General features: G+C 41.7%; 2 protein-coding genes across 4 annotated transcripts in view; one reads left to right on the top strand and one right to left on the bottom strand.

Annotated features, from left to right (window-relative positions):
- Nucleotides 1-4,853: 4,853 nt before the first annotated feature.
- hikeshi (heat shock protein nuclear import factor hikeshi) lies at nt 4,854-5,810 on the bottom strand. The gene has a single exon (XM_015969414.3). It carries the CDS (start codon nt 5,680-5,682, stop codon nt 5,086-5,088), a length of 597 nt encoding a protein of 198 aa, XP_015824900.1. The 5' UTR covers nt 5,683-5,810; the 3' UTR covers nt 4,854-5,085.
- Nucleotides 5,811-8,026: 2,216 nt separating this feature from the next.
- The window catches only part of hectd1 (HECT domain containing 1), a 59,309-nt gene continuing 42,076 nt past the window's right edge, over nt 8,027-25,259 (top strand). For all 3 annotated transcript variants that reach the window (XM_015969415.3, XM_070547037.1, XM_015969416.3), the window contains exons 1-2: nt 8,027-8,234; nt 21,690-21,808. The gene's annotated coding sequence lies outside the window, so the exon portion shown is untranslated. The remainder of the gene's footprint in view (nt 8,235-21,689; nt 21,809-25,259) is intronic.

Genomic DNA, 25,259 nt, shown 5'->3' on the forward strand with positions numbered 1-25,259 from the left:
GTGATCTCTGTTTTACTTCTTATGTTCTTCTTGCCCTCCATTGACAGTTGTTTGTTGATAGTTTCTCTGTCAGGGTGGGAAAGAAATGCTAGTTTTTCCTGACAGGACATTACTCCTTTCACTCTAAAGAATCAGTTCTGCTGGTCACCAGGATTGGGGGCCACGAGGTTTTCTTTCTTCAGTCTATTAGCTCAGTCAATGAATTTTGAGCTGAAATTGTGTCAAATGTGAGATGAGATTTTTTAGGTAAAAGCTTTACGTGACTAAAGCTCTGTGTGAAACAAAGAACCACTAAAACCATAGAACATGTTAGAGTTTAGGTTTTATCAAACTTGGAAAGTAGTAAAACCCACAACTGACAGCTGGATCCTGCTCGTTTCACTAAATGTATGTACATCTAAAACACATTTTCTGATTGATTTTCACGTCATTCTATCAAATTACCAGGTGCTATTTGTTACAATTAACTGGCGAGTTTACCCCTTGGATGCCAGTCATTTTTGTAGTCACCAGATGTGCAGAGATGTTTCAAGTGTTCGATAAGAAAAGAATAGCCTTTTTTGTCATTATAACCCAAGGTACAACTGAAGTCTGTTTGGTTGTTATTTTTCTTAACCCCATATAACTATCAATAGGAAATGAAGGTATTTTTAGTCGGTTTTGTTAAATGTCTTAAAAAAATCATGATTTACATCTCTCGTAGGATTTCCTTCTTGCTATTATTATATAGAAATTACGCTTTGTTCTGATTACATAACCGTCACGGTCAGGACGGAGGAGGTGGAAAGCAAAATGCAGAACCCAGAACGACTCAAGGCAGGAGAAGTTTTCAAAAAATAAATCTTTTAATTAAAAGGATGACGTGCCAAAAAACCAAAGGGCACTAAAAACGAACCAACCTCAATCTTACCGAAAACAAACAGAAAACTCATCCGTGGGAACGGAACACGCTGACGAATGCAATGACCCAACAAACACAAAGTGACAAGACAAGGCTTATAAACAGGAGGGAGGTAATCAGGGGAAACAGGTGACAGGTGTGAGGAGTGTGAGCTGAGGAGAAACTGGTGGAATCAATTAACTAAATGGGAAGGGAATGAGCTTGACAGGAGGGCAGATCAACATGAACCTATAAACACGTGGATCTAACTAAACCTAAAAGACAGAGGGCAGAATAAACCACTAATAACCAGATAGGTGAGGAGAACTAATCTAAAGACAACTAGGGAAACCAAGGAGTGACTAGGACACAAGAGGAGAGCCTGGAGTGGGAACAGGAGGGGGCTGGGGAACAAAAAGACACAACATGACACATAACATTCCACACACGATCTTCCCTATATCTCTTCCATTTCCCCCAGTTTTTAAGAAATTGCTCAATTTTAAAGTTTGAGCAATTGTAGAAAGGGTGTCACTCAGATCTATATAGTACAAAAATCTCATTTTAATTTTTGACCAGTTATCAAAGAAATTAATTCTACCATCTCATTCCAGTTTGTTGGATTACTGGACAATTCCAAAAAATGTGGAAACGATCTGTCCAATCTTCGCCACAATGTCTCCAACAGTGTCCATCTCTCAGCTGACCCTTTTGTTTCCACTTTAATTTTGGGGGTAAAATATCTGATGAAGGTCTTCCATGTGTTGAGTAAGAAAGCCATGTATGCCAAAGGTCATCAGACATTAAACTGTCCACAGCCATCTTCATCAGTGTGCTAAGGGTTAACTGTCTGGTTTCCAAACCAGAACGCATTCTGTTTATGACCTCGCCACCGGGAGACAGCCACAACAAAATCCCTGCTCCTTCATTATCTGCTGAATTCAATTCAATTCAATTCAATTCAATTCAATTCAATTCAAGTTTATTTAAATAGCGCCAAATCATGACAAGAGTCGTCTCAAGGTGCTTCACATAATAAACATTCCAATACAGGTCAGTTCATTAAGCCAATCAGAAAAAAGTTTCCTATATAAGGAACCCAGCAAATTGCATCAAGACTTTACAGCAATCCTCATACTAAGCAAGCATTTAGCGACAGTGGAAAGGAAAACTCCCTTTTAACAAGAAGAAACCTCCAGAGGATCCTGGCTCAGTATAAGCAGCCACTGGGGATGGAACACACACACACACACACACACACACACACACACACACACGCACACGCACACACACACACAGTCACAAGGCTCCTTCAGATGACAGAACTCTGACTTTGATACTTTAATAAAAAGAATCTTATTCTGACATATACAGTGAATTTCTCACATTACAGGTTAATTACAATTACATAGAATAATGAATGTCTGATCTAAAGTGATGTAATAAGTCTTGATTGCTTGACAATAATAGATGAATCAAAATAACTGTTAATTGTTGAAAAGCATCTTAATTACACCAAACAAATATTCTTGATGATTTAATGGTGAATTTGTTATTATTAATATTAGTATATAAACAAATGAATGTTATATTATATTTACTTCACATACTAAGCAAAATATTCCTTTCACTGGGTTTCTTAGAAAGGTGTGACGTCTGAGGACTTTGTTAAGGCCTCCTAAATTTTCTGGCCTCTGATTGGTCCAAAACCAGACCCTTAAAAGAATAGGCACAAGCCCTGTTCCTCAGTGTTCCAGCCACATGCTAAAGTAACCATCTCTTGGGAGATCAAGCCAGATATTTCAACGGAATATTTTTAGTGGCATAGAACCAACTTTTTCAGGATGAAACCATTATTTGTGTTAACCTGCACCAACTGCAAACAACACGCCAACCTCACCAGAGAGCAGATTCAAGGGGCCTATGACCTTTGAACTCCCAGAAGCCTAAATAACTCGCTACCGCGCTGAGCCGACTTCACTGCCCGCAGTATCTCCCGAGAACTCTCACTACACTGGTAACGTAGGCGTTGGAAGGGTTAAGATAAGTTCCCTGGCAAACTCAAATTACCTATTTCCAGTGTCGATTGGATGATAAAGGTTCAATAATATTCCATAATTTTATGAAACATTACATATTGTTGAATACCACTCATATTTCATTGACAGTTTATTAATTGTGACCACTTACAAAATGTTACACACATTATTTCCAGTAGCCATAAGCTAATAGTTTTCATCTGTGTTCCACATTTTTTTAACCAGCTTTCTTCAGATATTTAGCTTCCATCTCCTATTTAATTTTAACATAAGTACTGACCAGGTTCTGGTAAATTTTAGCTATCAATTTATTCTTAATCTTACCCTTAGGCTTCTATTACATGAAGAATTAGGCCACTGCTATGTTCTTCCGTAGTTTTTATGTTGCTGTTATAGTAAGACCTCACTTCCTGATACATGGACGTAATTTTTTTTTTTTGGGGGGGGGGGGGGGACAGGGGGGACATGTCCCCCCCACTTTTTCCAAAGTCAAGTTTGGACCCCTGCACTTTTTACCATCCAAAAACAATAGCATGCTATATAAAACTGACACTGGTTGAACTCTAGGACCAAGCAGAAAACAACTGTTTGTGTTGAAGCCTGTTTCCCATTAGAACATACTGTAAAGATTCCCCACCCCCCACCCCTTGTCCCCCCTACTTCTAAAGTGAAAATTACGTCCATGTCCTGATATCAGAAGAAATCTTGTTTTTCCAAGTTGCGTCTTTTAATTTTTCAAAGCTGTATCGTCGCTCTGGTCCTGAAATCAAGCAAAACGGTCCGATCCCCCTTGTTGACCAGATTGCAAAGCATTTATCTATTTGGCGTGGGGTAAAATCTTTATCATGTGAGCCGTCTGAGTTGTTTTATATGGGCGTCTGGCTTAGCATTTTCATGTTCTTTAAACCAAACCTTCAAAGATGTTTTTGTCCATTTGTTTATATAATTTTTCTGATCCAAATTTAGTTTTTATCTCCTAATATTGTCTGCAGCTGTGATTTTAATTGGCTAAAATCTAGATATTTCCATTTTGCCTCATGTGTGGAATAATCACACAAGTGAATCGAATATCTCATTTGTGCAGCTTTTAACACCCCCTTCCTTTGGTATTTGCAGTGTTTTGTATTTTACTCTAGGTTTCCAATTATATCTTGAAATCCTTCTGCTCCATAATGCAAATTTTTGGTTGGTATGTCTGCCAGTATTGATTGAAAAAGAAAAAAAAACTATTTTGGAAGTGTATATTTTATATATATGCACATGCTTTTCTCTCCCCTTTTCAAAGTGTGACTTTTCTTGAATATTGAAATAATGTTATTAATTTAAATTCTTAACTTAAACTTTAACTTAAAAATACAAGTTGTATTGATATAAATGTGATGAAACACTTGGGAGTTGTTTTTATTTTAATCTTCAGGATTATTTTCCCAGCTTTGAACCAAATTTGTTCTGTGTTTGAGAACAAAACATAAAGGTGTCCGAGTCTAAGCTGATGAGGGAAGCCAAAATCATTCCACAGATAGTGAAAACGCTCCAGTAAAATCTCAAAAAGCTGCTTTATTATCAAAATTCATCAAACTAAACATCGTGTTAGTGTAGATCTGATCACCATCAGCTTTAAAGGAACCAGATCCAGGTTCAGAAATAGTCTGTCTTTCTGAGGGAATCCTGAACTTCCTGTTGTTGGGATTCGTTTAGAGGTGAGTGTGAAATATTCCATCATTCGGAATAAAATATATTAGTCTAGTCTAGCTGGAGGCTCCACAAACAGTCAGGAAACACATCTTCTGGAAGAACTGATCTCAGTAGGGCTCAGCGTTTGGGTTTACGGTTCTCAGCAGGAGGCTAGCCTGTGGTTCTCAGAAGATCTGGTGCCCCAGTTAGTTTGTGTTTTCTTTACACTACCTTGATGAAACCAAAACAAAAGCCTTCTCTGAACTTTGACTTAAATTAACAATAAAGTGGCACCAGTGCCATCAGCTGCAGTTCAGGATTATAGCTCGGGAATTCGCAGCTGGAACTGATGGAGGTCTTTATGGTCTCTGATGTAAATCCTTGTCCTTAAGAATGGAAACAGTGAAAATGGTTTTTCTTTGTTTTGTTTTGTTTTTTCCCCCAGAAGGCACTGCTACATGTGGTTTAATAGTTCTGGTTCCACATCGGTGTTCAGTTCTTCCAGAAGTTCGGGTTCTGCACCAACCTCCTCTGGAAGTTCTCGTACCATTTGAGGATGCAGCTGAATGGGATGAAGGTCTCTGTGGGGTTCGGGGTCATCTGCGCCTGAGTCAAGGCGAACGATGAGGCGAAGTTGTAGAGACTGTCCAGCATCTTCTGGGTGAACTGCAGGAAGGAGTCCACGGTCGACACGGCGGCGCTGGCGACCGGGATCTGCTGAGCGAGCTGTTCCAGAGACTCCACCGACACCCCGAGCTGAGCCACGGACGGGGAACCGCCGGCGCCCATCGCTCCGAACGGGTGCGCCCCTCCCTCGCCGGATTGCAGCCCGGAGATCTTGAAGATGGCGCTGGGTTTGTCGTTGGTGATGAAGCCGAGCAGCTGCCACACCGGGCTACCGCTCACCGGGTCTGGGAAGGAGAAGTAGACGGCTCCACCCATCCCGGAGGGGAACGGCACAGTCCCCAGCATGAATACCACCACGTGCTTCACGTTCTCGTAGTCCGCCAGATTGAACACAAACTTGTCCGAGGCGACCTGCAGCGCATCGGTCTGCACCAGTCTGCCAGCGACCAAACACCCGAACATCGTGCTCTGTGGGAGGGCAGCTACACCGCTAAGTACCAGCTGGGTCGGTGGAGGGAGGTTAACCACAACAAACAACTCTAGAAATTTCTTCTTCTACAAATACCAGTAGTCACTACGTAGATGTATGAATAATAGAAGTTCGCTTCACCCACCACGGCTCAGTGTACGCCATCTTGGGACGGGATACTGCTCAATTTAAATCCTGTCATAGATAGATAATCTTTATTGACAGACACTTAGGTCCAGATAAAATATATATAAAACAACAGATCAATGAAACAAAATATAAAAATAGAAATAAAAAGATAACAGCATAAAATTGAATAAAAATCTGAATGTAATTTAAAAACTTTACTATAAACTGTTCCACACAAGATTAACCACACAAACACTTCAACCAGTGTTTCATTATACTGGACAAATAGCGACAACTGCTCACAGTAGGATCAGTGATTGCTAAAATTATACTGTTGGCAGAGCTATCCAGTCGGCCTGTAAAAGTGAATATGAGTTTTCTTAAAAGTGCTTTAAAAACTGTCAGTCAAGATTTATTCACAAGTTAAACCTGCACGGCTTCAGTCTTTTGTAAATTGTCAGTCGTGTATTTATTGTATATAATGCTTAATAAAAACAGAGGGTATTATAATCTGCCATGGTTTAAAAGTGCAAGCCATGTGGCTCTGGATTTAGATTTTTTCTTTAAAGGTGTGTGTTGGCTGAATATTTCTGTTAATGAGATGGTTAAGGTTTCAGTTTCACCAGAACTTAGTGACACCAGATATACATATTTTTTTATTTGAAACACTGGATTACAGCATGCATTTTAAAATTAAACAGCCTGTAATGTTTAGGTATTTTATCTTTAAAGTATTTTATGATATTTTAATTTAATTTATCTTTTATCTGTTTTATCTTATTTTATATTAGACCAATGTCTCTGTTAATAGAGTTCATATATTCTAGCTAGCCCAAACTCTGGAGTCTCAGGCCAAACCAAACTGCATACGTCTCATGCGCAGATCTGTCTATGGTCGCATGCCCAGAAGCTCCTGCTTCTTCTTTTGGGTTTCTCAACAGCTACCAAAACAATTTAAAGGTGCTCTAGCGCCACCCATTGGTTTTTGTGAAATAAACAAGGACAACCGTTGTAGAAAACAGTTGTAACATTTATTATCTAAATGAGCTGCAGAAAAAGGTAATAAGTGCAGATTGTAAAAACAGCACCAAAAAAATAAGAACGTTACAGTAGGGAAGCTTTTGGCAATTGCATGGTGTTTTTTTTAAATATAGTGTCTTTTAAGATAAAAAAAAATCACACAGTGCTTCACAAGCACAAAAAACATTTTAAAATGGATAATAATAACAATAATATATTTAAATAATTATGATAAAAAGAATAAAAATGGTTTAGGGTTTTTTTGACAAGTCGTAATCAATCAACCAGTCAATCAAAAAAAAATATTTTGTATATAATATATGTAATGTGTGTGTGTGTGTGTGTGTGTGTGTGTGTGTGTGTGTGTGTGTGTGTGTGTGTGTGTGTGTGTGTTCATGCTCTCTGAATCATCTGTGCAGAGTATGGACTAGAAGCCCCAAGATCAGAAGGTGGTAACATCCCCGTTGAGAACGAAAGAGCCAAGCTCCGGTGGGACTTTCAGATCCAGACTGACAAAATGGTGAACCAGCAAGAGTGGTGGACAAACAACAGAGGACAGCTGTTGTGGTTGATGTGGCAATACCAAGTAATGGCAACACACGCGCGCACGCACGCATGCGCGCGCGCACACACACAGACGACACAGTGCATTTGGGACCCAATTGGACACATAATATAACTAGTATATGGGTGTCAGAATCTCAGCTGGATTGTAGGGAATAATATTTCATAAACACATAGATTAGTTTAACTTCAAATTGATGTTCTTTTCCTTTTCTTGTTTTAGTTTTGGGGATGGGGTGTATTTAGGTTAATATTTTGTCTCTTTCAAAGAGAAGCTGCCAGAAATTATAAACTGTTGTTCTTTCTTGTAAAATGGTTTAATAACTGTACGGGGTTACAAATGTACCAGCTATGGCCATTATATTCAAAAAATAATAATAATAAGAAAAGATATTTTCTGCCTCTCAAGATAAAAATCATGAGGCGCTTAAAAATAATTAGACTTCAGTTAATTTTAAGCTCTTTTACGTTTCTGAGTTCTAATAAATCTAAGCAATTTGTTTTGATCCTCTTTGGTGTGCTTTTAAAAATAAAAAATAAACACTAGCAGAACCATAAACAATAACAAGGAGTCAGGACTTGAACCTGGTATTTCCGAGCTTAGCTGTGTCCCTGAACGCAGCAGAGCACGCTCAGCTCTCCAGTTCCCTTCGGTCCGGTGGGCGCTGTGTACCGGCCTTTGGACACCTCCTGGGACCCGTTACCGAAGAAATGGGACTTTCTTGATTTAACACCCGACACCAGTTAAAGATTTGATTCGATTTGAATGCTAAAAACCGGGTTTCATACAAAGGCCTGTGCCTTCTGCACGAAGAAAAACTTCGCCCTCCAGGTAAGTTGGGAGCCTGGGCCGCGTCGCTTGCCGTGAATGTCCATTGGTGTGTCGCGGCCTTGCGGCTCTCCCGGAACTCAAGACCCGAGGCTCTTACATGAACATATAGGCCACAAGCCGCATTGAGTCATTTAACGGGAATTAACGACAGATTGAATTGGCATCGACTGTCGTTGTCTGTGCTTTTGTTAAAACTACGTACGCTGAGTTAGTCTGTTATGCGTAACGATCACCAACACACTCCGACTTAGACCTACCAGCGGCATTGCTAACGCAAGATAACTTGCTAACATTAACAACTTTTATCGTTATTTGAGCGTTGTGGATTAATGTTATAGACATTTAAATTCAGTTTTAGTTTGCCGTAGCAGCCATTGAAAGCAGCTATATGTTAATAGTGAATTGCTAGAACGCTAACAGCTGGTACTACTATTTAGGATAATTTAAATGCCAGGACAGCTAACTAGTGTCACCAAACTACATCCCTATCCTCTTATGTTGTTGGCTGTTAGGGCTCCTTTAACCCCGGTAGCTCTGTCAGATGGGTCCTATGCCTTCTCAGTCATCCCAAAACAACACCGTCAGTTACGATTTACTGGCTTTGTTCGGATTGAAGATCCAAACTTCAGCTGCTTACTAGTTATTGTGCTGTTTTTCTGACTACGACAGTCCCAGCTCTTATTTCAACAACAAGCTTTCCACTTAAAACCAATTGTATACATTGTTAAATCCACTAATTCACTTTGAATAAATACTACTTTTAACGCTTCTAAAAAAAGCTAATTTATTTAGTTGTTTTATTCTTAGTTTTTATTTTTACTATCAACTTCAATATGTTCTTATGAAAGTAAAGAACTGATTACAGAATGACAATAATATAAATAATCTCTTTAGTTACGTATTTGAAATCTGTTGTCAAGACTGAAGTTATCACAAATTGTTGTTGGTGTGTTGGATTTATAAACTGGAAGGTTTAGGTATGAAGAACTTTGATTTAAAATTTGTTTTAGCTTTTGTTAGATTTTAGTTAGGGTAATTTAAACATAATTATTTTTAGGTAATCAGTAGTTATATATTTTGATTATATTTATTCATAGTTATGAGTTGAGAATTAGTTTAAGTCTATTTACTTTACTTTTTGATATGAACTAGTTTTGTGGAAATATTCAGTTTGCGCTGGTGCTGCAAATTCTTAAAAATGCTTGGATATCAATGTGGTTTTTTCAAGATTTTAAAAGTGGTGGAACTTCGCATTAAGAATATGAAGATTTACAAACATTGCTATCATACTGAGTGCAGGATGGCGCCGCAGATGGCAGCCTCGGTACATTGCTCTCTTTTGTTTGTGTAGTTTTTGTATATTTTTTTGGAAATCAGCGATGCAAAACGGATTACTTTCAGTAGAGATGAACTACTGTGTATCAGGCAACAAACCACAGAGACGGATTTTCAACAATTTGAGGACCCGGGGAGTTTATTGGAAGTTTTGATCGGAGGAACTGCCGTTTGTTGGAGAAGGAAACGCAGGAGGGGTAAACGAGCAGGAGCGCTGGTGAGACTCCGCCAGCGGGGATTTCGTATACCTCTCCCAGCAATGCACCTAGCGAACGTCCGATCCCTACCTAATAAAATGGACGAGCTGCTCCTTCTGAACAGGACTAACCGAGATTTTGCACACTCCGCTGCCCTCTGCTTTATTGAAACGTGGCTCAGTGACTTGACTCCTGATAATGGATTATACCTGCCCGGGTTTTGTTTACATCGCGCAGACCGCGAAAAAGAGCTATCAGGGAAGACGAAAGGAGGTGGAATCTGCTTCTACATTAATGAATGTTGGTGTACAGACGCTACAGTTCTCAGTAAACATTGTAGCTCAAACTTGGAGACAATATTTTTGAACTGTAAGCCGTTTTACTCCCCGCGGGAAAAATCATCATTCATTTTGATTGGAGTATACATACATCCTCAAGCAGATGTGAGTGTTGCATTGCAGACTCTCGCCGATCAAGTTACCTCCACAGAGAACCAATACCCAGACTCAGTGCTCATTATTTTGGGTGATTTCAATAAGGCTAAACTTAATATCGAACTACCGAAATACAGACAGCACATCAGATGTCCGACTAGAGGCAAAAACATACTGGATCATTGCTATACAGTTCTTAAAGGGGCATACCACTCTGTCCCTCGTGCAGCTCTCGGCCTCTCTGACCATAATTTGATTCATCTTATCCCCACTTATAAACAAAAACTAAAATCTGTAAAGCCAGCCATCAGGACAGTGAGGAAATGGACAAATGAAGCAAAAGAGGAGTTACAGGACTGTTTTGATTGTACAGACTGGAGAGTATTTGCAGATGCCACCGGTGATCTGAACGAGCTAACAGACACTGTGACATCCTACATCACCTTCTGTGAGGAAGTGTGTGTTCCAACAAAGACTTTTCGCACCTTTAATAACAACAAGCCATGGTTTACAGCGACACTGAGCCAGTTGAGACGGCAAAGGAGCAGGCTTATAGGGCAGGAGACAGGCCTCTGTACAAATCACTCAGGAACACGTTGAACAAGGAGATCAGAGCTGCTAAAATTAAGTATGCAGCAAAGCTGAAAAACCAGTTTACAGCCAACAACCCCACATTATTGAGTATGTTTACATGCAGCCAATATCCGGGTTATGATCGGGTTAAGGTCGGGATTCAGGTTTCTGAGTTGATCAGAATAACCCGTTTACAAGCATAAATAGAAAGAGTTACCTCTAACTTGCATAACCAGATTTAACTGCGGATGTTGGGGTAGCGTCAGGACGTATGGACTACGTCCAGACCCAATATGCGTCATTTCCGGTTCTTCTTCTGGTATCCGTGAAAACATGTTTCCCAGTTCGGAAGAGATAGCGACCGCGTTTGTTTGTGCTTTAGTTTCCTCGTCACTCAAAGTGTGGTGCAGTGCCGCGACTCGCCATTTTGCCCCCAACTTGTTGCTAACTTCCGGTGTTCTGGCGCGTACAAGACGTCTCGCTACTCAAAAGACCAAGATTCTTTGCGAACAGAGCATGCGCAGAACACACGCTTTGATGGGGATATCCCGGTATGCGTTTACACGACCAAACATTCGGGTTAGAAAAGGGTTACCCCAGGTGTAGTAACCGGGTTTTTAAAAACCCGGTTATGAGCGTATCAGGGTTTTTGGCGGTGTTTACAAGGACCTGTGGAACCGGGTTATTGTGAATATTCGGGTTTTAAAAGGGTTACTGGCTGCATGTAAACGCACTGAGTGTGGAGAAACATTCAGCACATTCCCAACTATAGGAGACCATCCTCCATTTCTGATGCTAATCATGGCCTTGCTGAGGAGCTAAATGGCTTTTACTGTCGCTTTGAGGAAAGGAATGTCACACCCCTCCTCCACTTCAGCATAGCTGCAGCCGCCACCCCTCACCTGGAAACTCGTACTCCTCTTTCCTCCAAATCACAAGCTGCGTTCCTTGTGAAGGAAGAGGATGTCTGCAACATCTTTAGGAGACAGAACGTACGGAAGGCACCAGGCCCAGATGGAGTAACTCCTTCCTGCCTCAGGACATGTGCTGTCCAACTAGCACCTGTCTTCACAACGATATTCAACAGATCGCTGGAGCTGTGTGAGGTTCCATCATGCTTCAAAAGCTCCACTATCATCCCAGTACCCAAGAAATCCTCCCCTACCGAATTGAATGACTACAGACCCGTGGCTTTGACATCAGTAGTCATGAAGTCCTTTGAGCGCTTGGTGCTGTCCCATCTTAAAAGCACCACAGGCCACCAGCTGGATCCCCTGCAGTTTGCCTATAGGGCAAACAGGTCAGTGGATGATGCAATTAACATGGGGCTGCACTTCATCCTGGAACATCTTGATCAACCAAGGACCTACGTAAGGATGTTGTTTGTGGATTTTAGCTCTGCTTTTAACACCGTTATACCAGAAATCCTCACCTCAAAGCTTTCTCAGCTCACTGTTTCCCCTGCCATGTGTCAGTGGATTTCCAGCTTCCTGACAAATAGGAGCCAGCATGTGCGGTTGAACAATGTTACGTCTGGCACAAGGCTGATCAGCACCGGTACACCACAGGGGTGCGTCCTTTCTCCACTGCTCTTTTCTTTGTACACCAATGACTGCACCTCTAATGACTCAGCTGTAAAAATCCTGAAATTTGCAGACGACACCACTGTCATTGGGCTCATCCAGGATGGTGATGAGTCTGCTTATCAGCGAGAAGTTGAGAGGCTGGTGGTCTGGTGTAGTCAGCACAATCTTGAACTTAACACCCTTAAGACTGTGGAGATGGTCGTGGATTTTAGGAAGCTTCCCACAGTGCTGCCCCCCCTCACCAACAGCCCAGTGTTAATGGTGGACTCATTCAAGTTCTTGGGAACTATCATTTCCAGGGATCTGAAGTGGGAAACAAACATCAACTCCATCGTCAAAAAGGCTCAGCAGAGGATGTATTTCTTACGGCAACTAAGGAAGTACGGCCTACCACAAGAGCTGCTGATCATCTTCTACATTGCTGCAGTTGAATCCATACTTTGCTCATCCATCACTGTCTGGTTTGGGTCAGCCACAAAAATGGACAAATGCAGACTACAGCGTATTATTAAAACAGCAGGAAAAATCATTGGTGCCCAACTGCCCTCTGTCCAGGAACTGTACATCAGCAGGACCAGGAAAAAGGCAGTGAATATTGTCCAAGATGCCACACATCCTGCATCTACTCTCTTCCATCTCCTCCCATCTGGCAGACGCTATAGATCGCTGTACACAAAAACTACCAGACACAAGAACAGTTTCTTTCCTTCAGCCATTTCTCTCCTGAATCTGTAGATTATTTTACCATCCTTTTATTATAGTTTTTAATACTTATTCAGTATGCTTATGGACATGTGTGTGTGTAAATGAACGTGTGTGGGCATACATGTTCTTATGTGTTTTTAGGTATTTTTATTCTCATTTATTGTGGTTGTTGTATGTTTTAGAGAGCAAACATCTACCAAAGACAAATTCCTTGTAAATGTACTTTTACTTGGCCAATAAATCTGAATCTGATCTGAATCTGATCAAGTCTTGCTGACCAGAACACATTTAGTGTTTCAGATGCCCATGACATCAGAGTCCACAAGTCCAGTTAATCTGACTTAAGTCCAACAAAAAGCTTGCCCTCTCACCACATCTTTTGGAGCTGTTTGTATTTAGTTTATCTGAGAATAATTTAGCTTCTTAGGGACAATTTGAGGCATGTAGATCAGTGTAGTACAAACACAGTACTTAAAAATGACAGGTAATAAAAATAAAGAAAAGAGGTAGAACAAAGGTCAGCAGCATGATTAATGCATGACCATCACCAAGAATATTGTCTGTTAGGTGGTATAGGGAGAACAGTGGGCAGTGGGAAATGACATGGTTTTGATCACAGTTGCTGGAGGAAAGGCTCACCCTAATGGGGTTTGGTGCAAGAAGACCAGGGGTAACTGTGGTTGAGTTCATCAGCTGGATGGCCCTTGGAATAAAAGTGATTGTTCTTCTCTGTGTCCTGCAGAGAGCCTCTGTCTTGTGAAGAGATGCACTGGTACCTTCAGGTTATTAAGAATGTTGTTATACACTTATATGTAGAGGGTAAATGTTGTTGCTTTTAAGCTTAATGTATTACCTTTACTTATGACACCAATAAGCTGTGATACTCTAAATAAATATGGAATATCAACCTGCTTGGTCTTTGGATGTTTAATCAGAAGATTCTAGGATTCTTTGCTTTTTCAGGGATCAACACACACTTCGTCTCAATTCAGTCAGGTTTATAAAAAGCAAGAAATTTATTTTCTAAACAAATTAAAAACAAGACAAGTTAACCAGGACGACTGTGATGGATGAATCTAAGTGGATGTGATGTGATGTAATGTATGGTGATTTAATGGCGTGTTCAATCTGGCTGTGTTCTACATACACCGGGGGGGGGAGATACAGAGTTTCTTAGAAAAGACTGCACTACGACCAGGTCCAGAGTCGTCTCCCGGATAGATGAATTCGTTGGCGTCTAGAACAGCTGTTTCTGAATAGCTGAAGGAACCGTTTACTGTGTCAGCTTCAGCGTGTAGCAGGTTTTTGACAGCTTGTCAAAAATGCTCTGGCTTAAAGAGGGTTCGCTCCGGATGGCCTGTCCGTAGCTTTGTCAAGAACAGAATGCTGAATCCCACAGGATGCAGGAATGCTGGAAGCTGGAAGTGCTGGAAGTTGAAGTGCTGAATCACTGTAAAGGTTGGTTTATGCTTGACTCGTCCGCGAGGTCCGCACGGCTCCGCGCGTCGCAATTGCGTAATTTTAACAACCATGCCCCTCCACCGTGCCTCCGCACAGCCCAAACATTCCACACCGCGCACCTAGGAAATTTTCTAACCACGCGGACGGTCGGACGCAGAAAAACATGGCGGACTGGCAAGAACTAGTATGGCAGAGGTTCGTAAACACAGACATTTGTATGATTCAGCTCTCGGAGATCACCGTGATCAACATGTTGTTAATAATTCTTGGAGAGAAGTAGCTCGCACTGTTGGAAAAGACGAGGACGCAGTTAAAAAAATGCTGAAATGCCATATTGTAAACAACAGTAATTTTTACTTCTACTACGGTTTAGTGTTGGATGCATGCCGTTGAGCTCCATGCTGCCCCGTTCAGTTTGGGAGAATATTGGCTCACCACAGAGACGAGCCGCATGAACCATAAACGCTGCAAGTTGTGAAGCGCATTCCATCCGCGAGCCGCATCACCAAGCGGAAAGTGAATGCGTCAAGCATAAACCAAGCTTTAGTGATAGGGCTGTAGCAAAGCCTCGACGTTGATGGCTCGATTCTAAAAATTCGTCGACGTCAGATCCGGTAGTCGACGCACCGCGCCCACTTGTTGCATCCCCAGGAGTTTGTAAATAGAGGTGGAATCTGCCTGTTTTTCCTCTAGTTCGCCCTCTTCTCCACCTTCACTAACATCTCCAAATACCGAAGAACCGGAACAATGTCCGTCCGCTACTAGATTCCTTTCCTGTTTTGCCCACCTTGGTCTCCCGGCAACGAACAACAACTTCCGGGGTCAAATGCGCCGCTTCATCTCTATTGCAGATGTAGAAAATCACCGGGAGCGTTTCTCCCTTCATAAAAGGAGCTTCTTTCAGACATTAGGAGAGCTGTTTTGGTGGTAGCAGTCTCTCCTCCGTGCTGGTCTGTTTGCTGGGTGTTTTTGGTTCATTTAAACTTGGTAACTTGAACTTAACGTTGGTAAAGCTACTGTTAGCATTTTCGCTAACAGCTTCTTGCGTTTGGATAAGCTGTTACGTTTTGGTTTAGAGTTCTTCTTTTTTGTGGTGCAGATCTCCCTTTTATTACATTTAGAGTGTTGTGGGTTTTCGGTTTAGTTTAAAATATCACCTTGAGTTTGGTTTAACCACCCAGTTTAGAGTTTGGACCTTTGGAGATTCTTATTTTGGTCCAGAACCCAGTAATCTTTGCCCAGTGAGAGATCCCTAGTTATTTGTACTTTTGTTTTAATTTCCCACAGGCAGAATTAGTTTTATTATTCCCAACCTGTGGATGAAAAGATTTATGTTTTTTTGTAGTTGTAAATAAACCTGATCATCATTTTAACTTTTAAATTCCACGTTATTGTCCCTTCCTTTTTGCACATGAGCCAAACTCCCCAGGAAGAGTCGTAACACCACTCGCCTCACGCTCATAAGTGACCAAAACAAAGCAGCATGGAGACACTCCGTCTCCAACCACCTCTCAGGCAGCAGCCTTCTCTCCCAAGTTCTACACGTCACTAGAACATAACCAACCGCAACACAATAAAAGCAGTGTAATACAAAATGGAAGGCCTGTAGTGTTTATTCTCTTACAGTAACAATTTATCAATTTTTTGAGGAATTTATTTGAGATTTTTTGGTTTTTATTAACTGCAATAGAAAAATAATCATTGGATTGTCTAAATAATCATTAGAATAGTCAACTATACGATAAAATAAACGCCAGAATAATCGTTTTAAAAATAATCGTTTACCCCCAGCCCTAGTAAGTGATTCTGTTTTAATATTTTCATATTGATTTCTTGGCCAGCCGGGACGTGCCATGTTAAGGGGTGTTAACAAGCAAACCTCAGAACATCATGCCTTCCATTAGATGCAGGAGTTCTGATTCGTGGAACAGAAAGTAATGTCAGGATATTAGCTTAACCATGTCATCATCACGTGTCTGAGTGTGTGTGATAATGATTCACTTGTTAAATCTAAAATTACTGATCATAATATCAAAATGTTTCATTTCAACCTCAGTAATTTAAGCACAGATTAATCAAAACATTTCATTTGTATTCATATAACATTGGATCATCCATTTCATGATTGATTAACTCATATGAGCTGAAAATAGTCACTTTATTCAGAGAGTGAGCAATCCTGCTGTGCTCTCAAAAGAAGGCTTTGTTTGGTAACACAGGCTGACATCGTGTTCCTCCTGTAATGTCAACAAGGTTTGCAGAACCTTGTTGCTTGTTAGAAGGTAGAATGTAAAATCCACCTTAGAGAATGGAATTAATGTCTCCCGGTGACCGGTGGCATATAGGTCAGTTTTTAGGTGAAAACTGACCATTGCTGGACGTTACAAAGACCAGGGGTAACTGTGGTTGAGTTCATCAGTTGGATGGCCCTTGGAATAAAAGTGATTGTTCTTCTCTGTGTTCTGCAGAGAGCCTCTGTCTTGTGAAGAGTTGCACTGGTACCTTCAGGTTATTAAGAATGTTATGACACACTCAACAAAGGAGCAATAGAACATTCTCAGGTTGTTCTTGTTGACTTCAAACAGGGTTCTTAACTAACTTTTTTTCACTGGTTTCACTGCTGAAAATTAAAGTACACCTTAAGTTTTAGACCACATTGCTTTAAACATTGTAAGTTTACAGGTCCTGTGTAGACAGTATTGACTTGTAAATGATTAAATAACAATCTAGGAAATGTGAAGTTCTTTATTTCAAACATAATTAAATTGGTTGCACCCTAGAGCCCTGCCATAGCTGCTGAGCTTCCTCGGGAGATACCACTGCTCCAGACATGTTCTCAGAATCCCCTCAGTGTTGGAGGCAAACATAAGCTTGTGGATATTATCCAAGAATATTGTCTGAATCTTCAGATGGAGAAGTATTAATTAGGCTTAAGTCAGGGCTGTTCCCAGTGAGGGTACATTCGTGGATCGTTTCGCAGCCGTGCATCTGCCATGAGAGCGGGGAAAGGAGTAATGGTGAGGATCTGCCTCAAGTGGAGTTTAAAGGGACTATAAGGAAGTTTGACTGTCAAAACATGTATAGAAATAATAAATTTCTTCTTCATACATTCTCCTGCAATGCCCTGGTCCTGTAGAATGAGCCCTGGCAATTTGACTGTGATTGTGTTTTTCTGTAAAATCACAGAAAAAGAGAGCTGCTCGGGTTGAGCAGGCTGCTTCATGCCCGTTCACGCTCAGGCATCGCCCGTAGCATTTGCTATCCGTAGCTTTAGCAGCAGAGAGAGGCAGTGCCAACTCAGCGACTTTGTCGCTATTCCTAAAGCCTAGTGACAAACCTAGCTACATTTCTGAGGACCCTTAGCTGCTTTCTGTAGAACTTTCTTCTAGATAATTCCTGCAAATTAGCAACAAAATAGCCATTTTTGCTCCGAACCGTTCTTTGGATTGACGTTGTTTCAGGTGTAATCAAGGATATAAAAGTTACAGATAGATTGAACGTCATTGGCACTTTAGCTCACCCAGTAAGATGTCTGACTCTCATACCTGGGTTCAACTCCAGTTGTGAACATAATTTGTCATTTTGAGTTTCCTTTTTACATTAATGATATATTTTTTACAGTAATAAGACACACGAATTTTTATTTGAGACTCGCCGAAAGGCATTGAATTCACGGATAAAAAAGATGTGGGTTCAACTTTCATTTTGGAACAATTTTTCAAGCAAGGGAAGGGAATGATCTGAGCATGCAGGAGGACTGACCCATCATAAACCTTTGTCGGCTGTGCTGAAGAGAAAGGTACAGAACCAAATTATTTAATCAATTAGCTGCGCTTTCTCCTGTCCTCTGTCCTCCGCGCGCCCCCCCCACACACACACACACACACACACACACTGCACGCTCAGCTGGCCGACGAGAAAGTGCAGCTGCAGAGACAGAGGCACATTATTTTTATTAATTTGCTGTAGGGCTGCAACGCGCTCTGCCAGAGCGTCGGTACTGACACGCGATCGTTCATGTCGGTTCATTTCCTTTAATGTTTTCTGTCTTTTATTTGTGCCTGATGCGTTTTGCTGTGGAGCGGGGCGCATCAACTTGTCATCCGGTGACGCACTGATCACTGATGCGGCCGGCGAGCAGCAAGCACGCCGCTGTTTTTGCGGTCGGTAATCTGCCTCCTGAGCACGGCCACAGTAACAATCAGGTGTTGCCAAATTATTTAACACGCGATCGTTCATGTCGGTTCATTTTCTTTGATGTTTTCTGTCTTTTATTTGCGCCTGATGCGTTTCGCTGTGGAGCGGGGCGCATCAACTTGTCATCCGGTGACGCACTGATCACTGATGCGGCCGGCAAGCAGCGAGAACTCTGCTGTTTTTGCGGTCGGTAGATCTTTTAGAACTGAACTGCAGTTCAAAGGTAACTCATGAGGTGAATATATATGAACCCAGGTAGCAGTTTCTCTTTAGGATTGAGAGGAGATGCAGGAAGATAATAAACAGACAGGACAGAAAAATAGTCAAATAAAAACAAGTTCGGTTTTGTACCTGGTGGTTGCAACAAACAGACACCATTGAAGGTAATCAGAAGTGAGGAACAGAAAATGAAATATTTATTTTAATGTTTAGAGCAGCAGGAACTCTGAGAGGCTGCAGGCGCATCAGTGAGTTTGCGGCCGCTGCACAGGGGGAGGGGGGAGATGGCTGAAGCAGAAACTACCGTTGTTAAAAGAAATGTGTTTAACATTGAAAATGTGGGCGCAATATTAATTGTCAAAAACTCCAGCGAACCATTAGTTCATTTTGCTCAAATAGAAAAAGAGGCCTGCCTCTAATACTGGCCCTCCTTCCAATAAAGGCCTGGAGCTTGATGAGCTTGAGTCAAATACAGGCCCGGGCCTGTATTAGAGGATTTACGGTATGCAGTGTTGATGTCGTCTGGCGTCTGACGTCTGCTCTGGGTTCAAAGCAAACAAAAACTAATGCATGAATTCCATTACAACATAACATTTTTATTGCAAAAATATGCAGCTGCACCTGCTACTGTATTAGCAGCAAAACAACAAACTGCATGCATGCAGTTTCTCAGTGACTTTAAAACATCACCTCCACCATAAACTTTCTGATGCTCCAAATACAGAAAAACATCCCTTACCAGGTTTTTTGAATAAATACAAAAAAATCAGAAAATAAGTTTAAATGTTAAATAATAGTTAACATCACTTAAATGCAACAGCAAATTCTCTCATTGCTACTGAGCATTTTCTCCACTTATGTGGTTATGATATAAGGCTGTTGCTGTAATTGGGAAGTGAACTGTGCTGGGCCAAACTAGGAGAACATTAAGATTTTCTGAGGAAAAGAGAAAAACAATTGTCTACCTTTCAGAAGAGGAACTGGCAAAAAAAAACTGCATGGAAAATATGTGAAAATGTTTGGTTTTATCCCCAAATTGAACAAGTTTACCTAGATCTTAAAAAGCAGCTCAGAGGATGAAACTGCAACTATGATTCTGGTAACAAGATAACAAATTGAACTAGCTCCTCTTAAGATAACCGGCTAGCAGAGCTTCTGATTGACAGTTTATGTGCAGCAGCAAATCAACTATCCTGATTAACAAGGTTATAAAAGCTCATAAATGAAAAATCACTTTGATGTGTGGGGGAACTTTTCCAGGCCCTCTTTAGCAGGGTGGGACTGGGAGGAGAGTGCTGTAGCCTTTTAACTGGAAGCTAACCGGAGCCTGGGGCTAACATCACCACCCGGTGGAAGACTAGCGACATGAAGGTGGGTTGGTTCACCGGCACGTGTTGGAGTCAGCCCGGTAAAAATGATTAACGACACCGAGCGGACTCACGTTCACGTTTGAAAGCAGCGCTGATTCCAGAAGCCTCAGCACAAAGTGCGTTCGTTGCTCTAAGCCAGCATGACGAACAAGGGAATGCCGCCGCTAATGTTCGGGTGTTGCTTTCCATCCTAAGGGTCTACGTAGGGGGCGGGCATATTACGTGAACGGACCCATCTGATTGGCTGCATACCAGAAGGGCTACATTTGATTGGTCAAATAATACTTCAGCGTAAAAAACAGAGCTGGTTTACAAAAAGTTCACGTATGACACGGATGGAAATGTTGAACCAAACATTTACCGCCGTTTTTGACTTGCTTTGCGATGGGCCTATCGCACGTCCTGTCATCCTGATGATGATAATTTTTCAAAATATTGTGCAGCCCTAATATGCTGTGTTCTTCTGTCCTCCGGGACACACACACACGCACGCACATACACGCACGCACACACACGCGCGCGGTACTGTCTCAGCTGTTATTTTCGTTAAGGAGTGTGCACGAGCTTACTTTTAAAGCTGCAGTTACGCTTTAGGCCTGAGTGGTGATCGCGAGCATAAAAACTTCAAACTTCCTTACACTCCCTTTAAGTATCTTGGCGTCTTGTTCATGAGTGAGGGAAGAAGGGAGCGGGAGATCCACAGGCGGATTGGGGCAGCATCTGCAGTGTTGCAGATGCTGAACCGGTCTGTTGGGGTGTTATTGCTCAACAGACTCTGTGAGAGACTATGGTGTCTCTGTCAAAACAGACCTGTGTACATCGTCAGCACATCGGAACTTCAACAGCCATGTTTTTATTTAGTTGTTAATTATCTGTGTGGAATTGTGGTCATTTTTTCAAAAGTTAATTTGAAACCTTATACTTGGCTGGGAAGGAAAAGCATTTTCATCACATCCAACTGTTTTAACCCTCTCAGGCTCAAAATAAGTTTTGATAAAAGGACGAACAACTAAGTCCTTCAGGGGTACTTCTGAGTTTAAAAAATGCTCATGAAATACTTATGTGGAGTAACCAGGTAGGTAGGTTTTAACAGTTGCAGATCTGCAACGCCTGCCTCCAGAGGGTTAACGGTAAACCCAAGGGTTGTCATATTAGGATATTTGTTCTTCCTGGTCTCTTTCTGCTGGCTACCATCACTTGTTCTTTAGTACTCTTTGTACAAGCACACAATTATTTAAAAAAATCAACTTTTGTTACATACCTGTTTGCTCCTTTGTAGTAATATAAAACCTAGCATGCCTTAAATAATCCTAAAGATCATCCTGAAGCATCTCCATTGCAGTTTCTGCTCATTCTGCCTCTGTTTTCTTCTTTACAGACTTTTGACCCAGAAAAGAACCACAAAGTGTTCCCATCTTCCTACATCCAGTGGATTGGATGAGTACCAAACAGTGATTAAGGCAGGCGACCAGTCAGGGCAGCCAACAGGAGAGCCAGGTGAGTCTTTCATGGCACTTACACATTAGCGTCGGCACAGTCTGCGTTTAGTCGGGTTGGATGGTGTGAGTTTGGGCTGGTACGGGTGGTGTAGTGATCACACATAAATCTGAGGGACTTCTCAAGAATGCAGAAATCCCCGAGCCTGTGGGCGGCGCTTAATACTCGCAGGAAAGTCGGCTCCATAAGGTAAACAAAAGGCGGACATGAGCTGTGTTGCTTTTGGAGACTCTGAACCACATTATTTTATTAATTTGCTGTGTGTCCTCATAATCTTGTGCTCCCCCCCCCACACACACACACATCTATCCTTTTCTCCCGTTCCCCCACTTAACGGCAGCTCCGTGCTACAGACAGAAGTTTACTCAGCAGCATCCAGCATGAAAATGAATCGCGCATGCAGGAAATCCCCCGCTGGCTCATTCTTCTCGCAGATCGGTGGCGGTAGGCGTAATTTCAGCCGGCCAATCAGTCCGTAGTGTCGCCTCGGTCCCAGTCTGACCGCTGGGGAGCAGGTCTGAGGAAAAGAGTCGCCTCGGCACTGAAAACGTAAATCGGACCTGTGTGTGAAACCAAATTCTAGTGCTGTTCGGTACCTTTTGGGGCTGTGCCGATGCTAATGTGTAAGCGCAGGGCTTAATTTGAGCCGGATCTTGCCGGAACTAGATCCGGGAACTATCTTATTTTGAAAGGACCGTTCCGGAAACTGTCTGCTAGGATCCGGCAACTCACACGACAAACTTGTGCTATAAGCAGGATTCGAATTACAGGTGAGCTATGGAGCTCCTGGAAGCCCTCAACACACCCAGGGGGAGCCCGAAACGATCCTGGTTCTACTTATATTACATTATCTATGTGGACTCTCCGGGGATTATTTAGAGCTGAGAGGCGCAGAGCTCTGATCGTTGACTCGCTCCAGACAGATGCGTCCTGAGCACGGCCACAGTAACATTCTCAAAGTGTCTCCACCTCAAAAACAAATTTAACATGCGATCGTTTATGTCGGCTCATATCCTTTCATGCTTTCTGTCTTTTATTTGTGCCATGTGCGTTTTACTGCTGCGGTGCAGAGCGCATCACCTGTTTCGTCCTCCGGTGAATTCACCTCACCGGTGTGGTCAGCGCGCACTCCGCTATTTTTGCGGTCGGTAGATCTTTTTGAACTGCAGTTCAAAGGTAACTCATGAGGTGAAAAAATATGAACCCAGGTAGCAGTTTTTCTTTAGGATTGAGAGGAGATGCAGGAAGATAATAAACAGACAGGAGAGAAAAATAGTCACATAAAAAACAAGCTCCTTTTTGTACCTGGTGGTTGCAACAAACAGACACCATTGAAGGTAATCAGAAGTGAGGAACAGAAAATGAAATAATTATTTTAATGTATAGAGCAGCAGGAACTCTGAGAGGCTGCAGGCCCATCAGTGAGTTTGCGGCCGCTGCACGGGGTGGGGGGGACATTAATTCCGGCCGGGAATTTTGAAACCATCCCAGGCCACCACTCAATTCACGCTTAACACCAAAAGTGGGTCAGATTGGGCGCCTACTGATGTAAAAGTGTAAAACAACTACATTTAAACTTCAGATGTGCCCTGATTTTTTTCCTCTAAAATATAAATATTTGTGTTCTGCTGCTATAATCTGTACTTATGTTGCATAAACTGAAATTCTATTTTATTCTGTTAAACGTGCCTCCTGCACATTAGATGAAATAGGCCAGACACCATCATCCACCTGAACTTAAGACTAACAGGTACCAGACTACATGTCTGGGTCAAGAGAATCACACCACAAGCAGAGACATAAAAAAGTGTGTGTGTGTGTGTGTGTGTGTGTGTGTGTGTGTGTGTGTGTGTGTGTGTGTGTGTGTGTGTGTGTGTGTGTGTGTGAGACTGCATCATTAGTGTCTTTTAGGTTTACAACATAGTAGGCACAGATTAAATGGACCGCCTCAACAATGGAAGAAGCCTTTTGCTGATGCACACATCTCTGACATCCATATATACTGACAGACCAGTATATATGAATGTTTTCCTCATAATGTTCATATGAACACCAATAATAATACTAGGGATTTAAAGGCTATGAGTCAAAGACAATATAAGCCAGAGGTGAAGGTTTATGCATTTAACAAAAAATGTCTTAAATGATTATCAGGGCTGATGTGAAATCTAATCCAGATCAGTCCAGGTCAAAATTATCATCTCATCTGTCTCATGATCAGCAGCAGCTGGATGTTTATGGCCACAAAATTTCAAGTGAAGCGCACTCCTTTTATGTCTTGTGTTTGCTCACGATCCATATTTCCGTTTAGAAACCGTTTCTCCTCCATGGATGCACCTGCCTATCAGAGCGTTTAACCATTGGTCGGTCAGCTGATGCTGCTGTCAGTCATTGCGGGAATGTGTACGGTGTGGGGAAACCGTTTTAACTTCTCTCTGCCTGAGCTGATGGTGACACGTGACGCAACGCGCCTCGCCGCAGTGATGCGCCTTTTGCGCAAAATGCGGCCCTTCATGGAGCTCGTGCCAGACTGTGGATGACTGATGTTAAAGGACACACAGATATCTTTTCAAAAATCTCTGAGATTTCAACTAATGAATACCTGGAAAATTTACCGGTATGCACTATACCCTAGAAAAAGTACTGACATGCTGAAAGGTTATATTTAGAAGTGGTGGTCCAATGCACAGCTCTCTGTCCCTAAAGGCTGAGTCTGATGATCTGATCATCAGAATCTGAGGCAGTGGAAGCTAGGGCTGGGCGATATGGCCTAAAATCAATATCACAATATATTGAGGATTTCACCTCTAACGATAAATGGACGATAACTACAGGTATGCGCAGAAACAAAAGGTTTCCACTAGATGGGGCTGTTAAGTGTATCTTGTTGAGCCACATTTTTACGTGGCTCAAGGTGGTACAGCTTCTTAAAGGGACATGAACGTGTCCAACCTACACACTTCTTTTCATTTTTTTTAATTATCAGATTTATTGACATGAGAAAAATTATCATTATAAGAGTCAGAAATTTCAAGAACGATAAATTTTCGATTTATTGCCCAGCCCTATTGGAAGCGCCATCATTGAATCTGTCGAGCCGGTTTTGGGCTTAAAACTTTAGTCTACCTTTTGAATAGGGCTGGGCAATAAATCGTAAATTCATCAATATCAAAATTTCTGACTCTTATCGAGATAATTTTTCAAATGTCAATAAATTTGATAATAAAAAGATGAAAAGATGTGTGTAGATCTGCAAAGTTCATGTCTCTTAAAGAAGCTGTACCACCTTGAGTCACGTAAAAATGTGCCTTAACGTACTACATGTGACAGCCCCGTCTAGTGGGCAGCTTTTGCTTCTGCGCATACCTGTAGTTATCATCCATTCATCGTTATCGAGGTGAAATCCTCAATATATTGTGATATTGTTTTAGGCCATATCACCCAGCCCTAG

Source organism: Nothobranchius furzeri, chromosome 18, assembly GCF_043380555.1.
Source record: "Nothobranchius furzeri strain GRZ-AD chromosome 18, NfurGRZ-RIMD1, whole genome shotgun sequence".
Classification (NCBI taxonomy): domain Eukaryota; kingdom Metazoa; phylum Chordata; class Actinopteri; order Cyprinodontiformes; family Nothobranchiidae; genus Nothobranchius; species Nothobranchius furzeri.

Excerpts from the sequence above, each read along its gene's own strand:
- hikeshi (XM_015969414.3), bottom strand. The coding sequence starts at position 5,682 with ATGTTCGGGTGTTTGGTCGCTGGCAGACTGGTGCAGACCGATGCGCTG.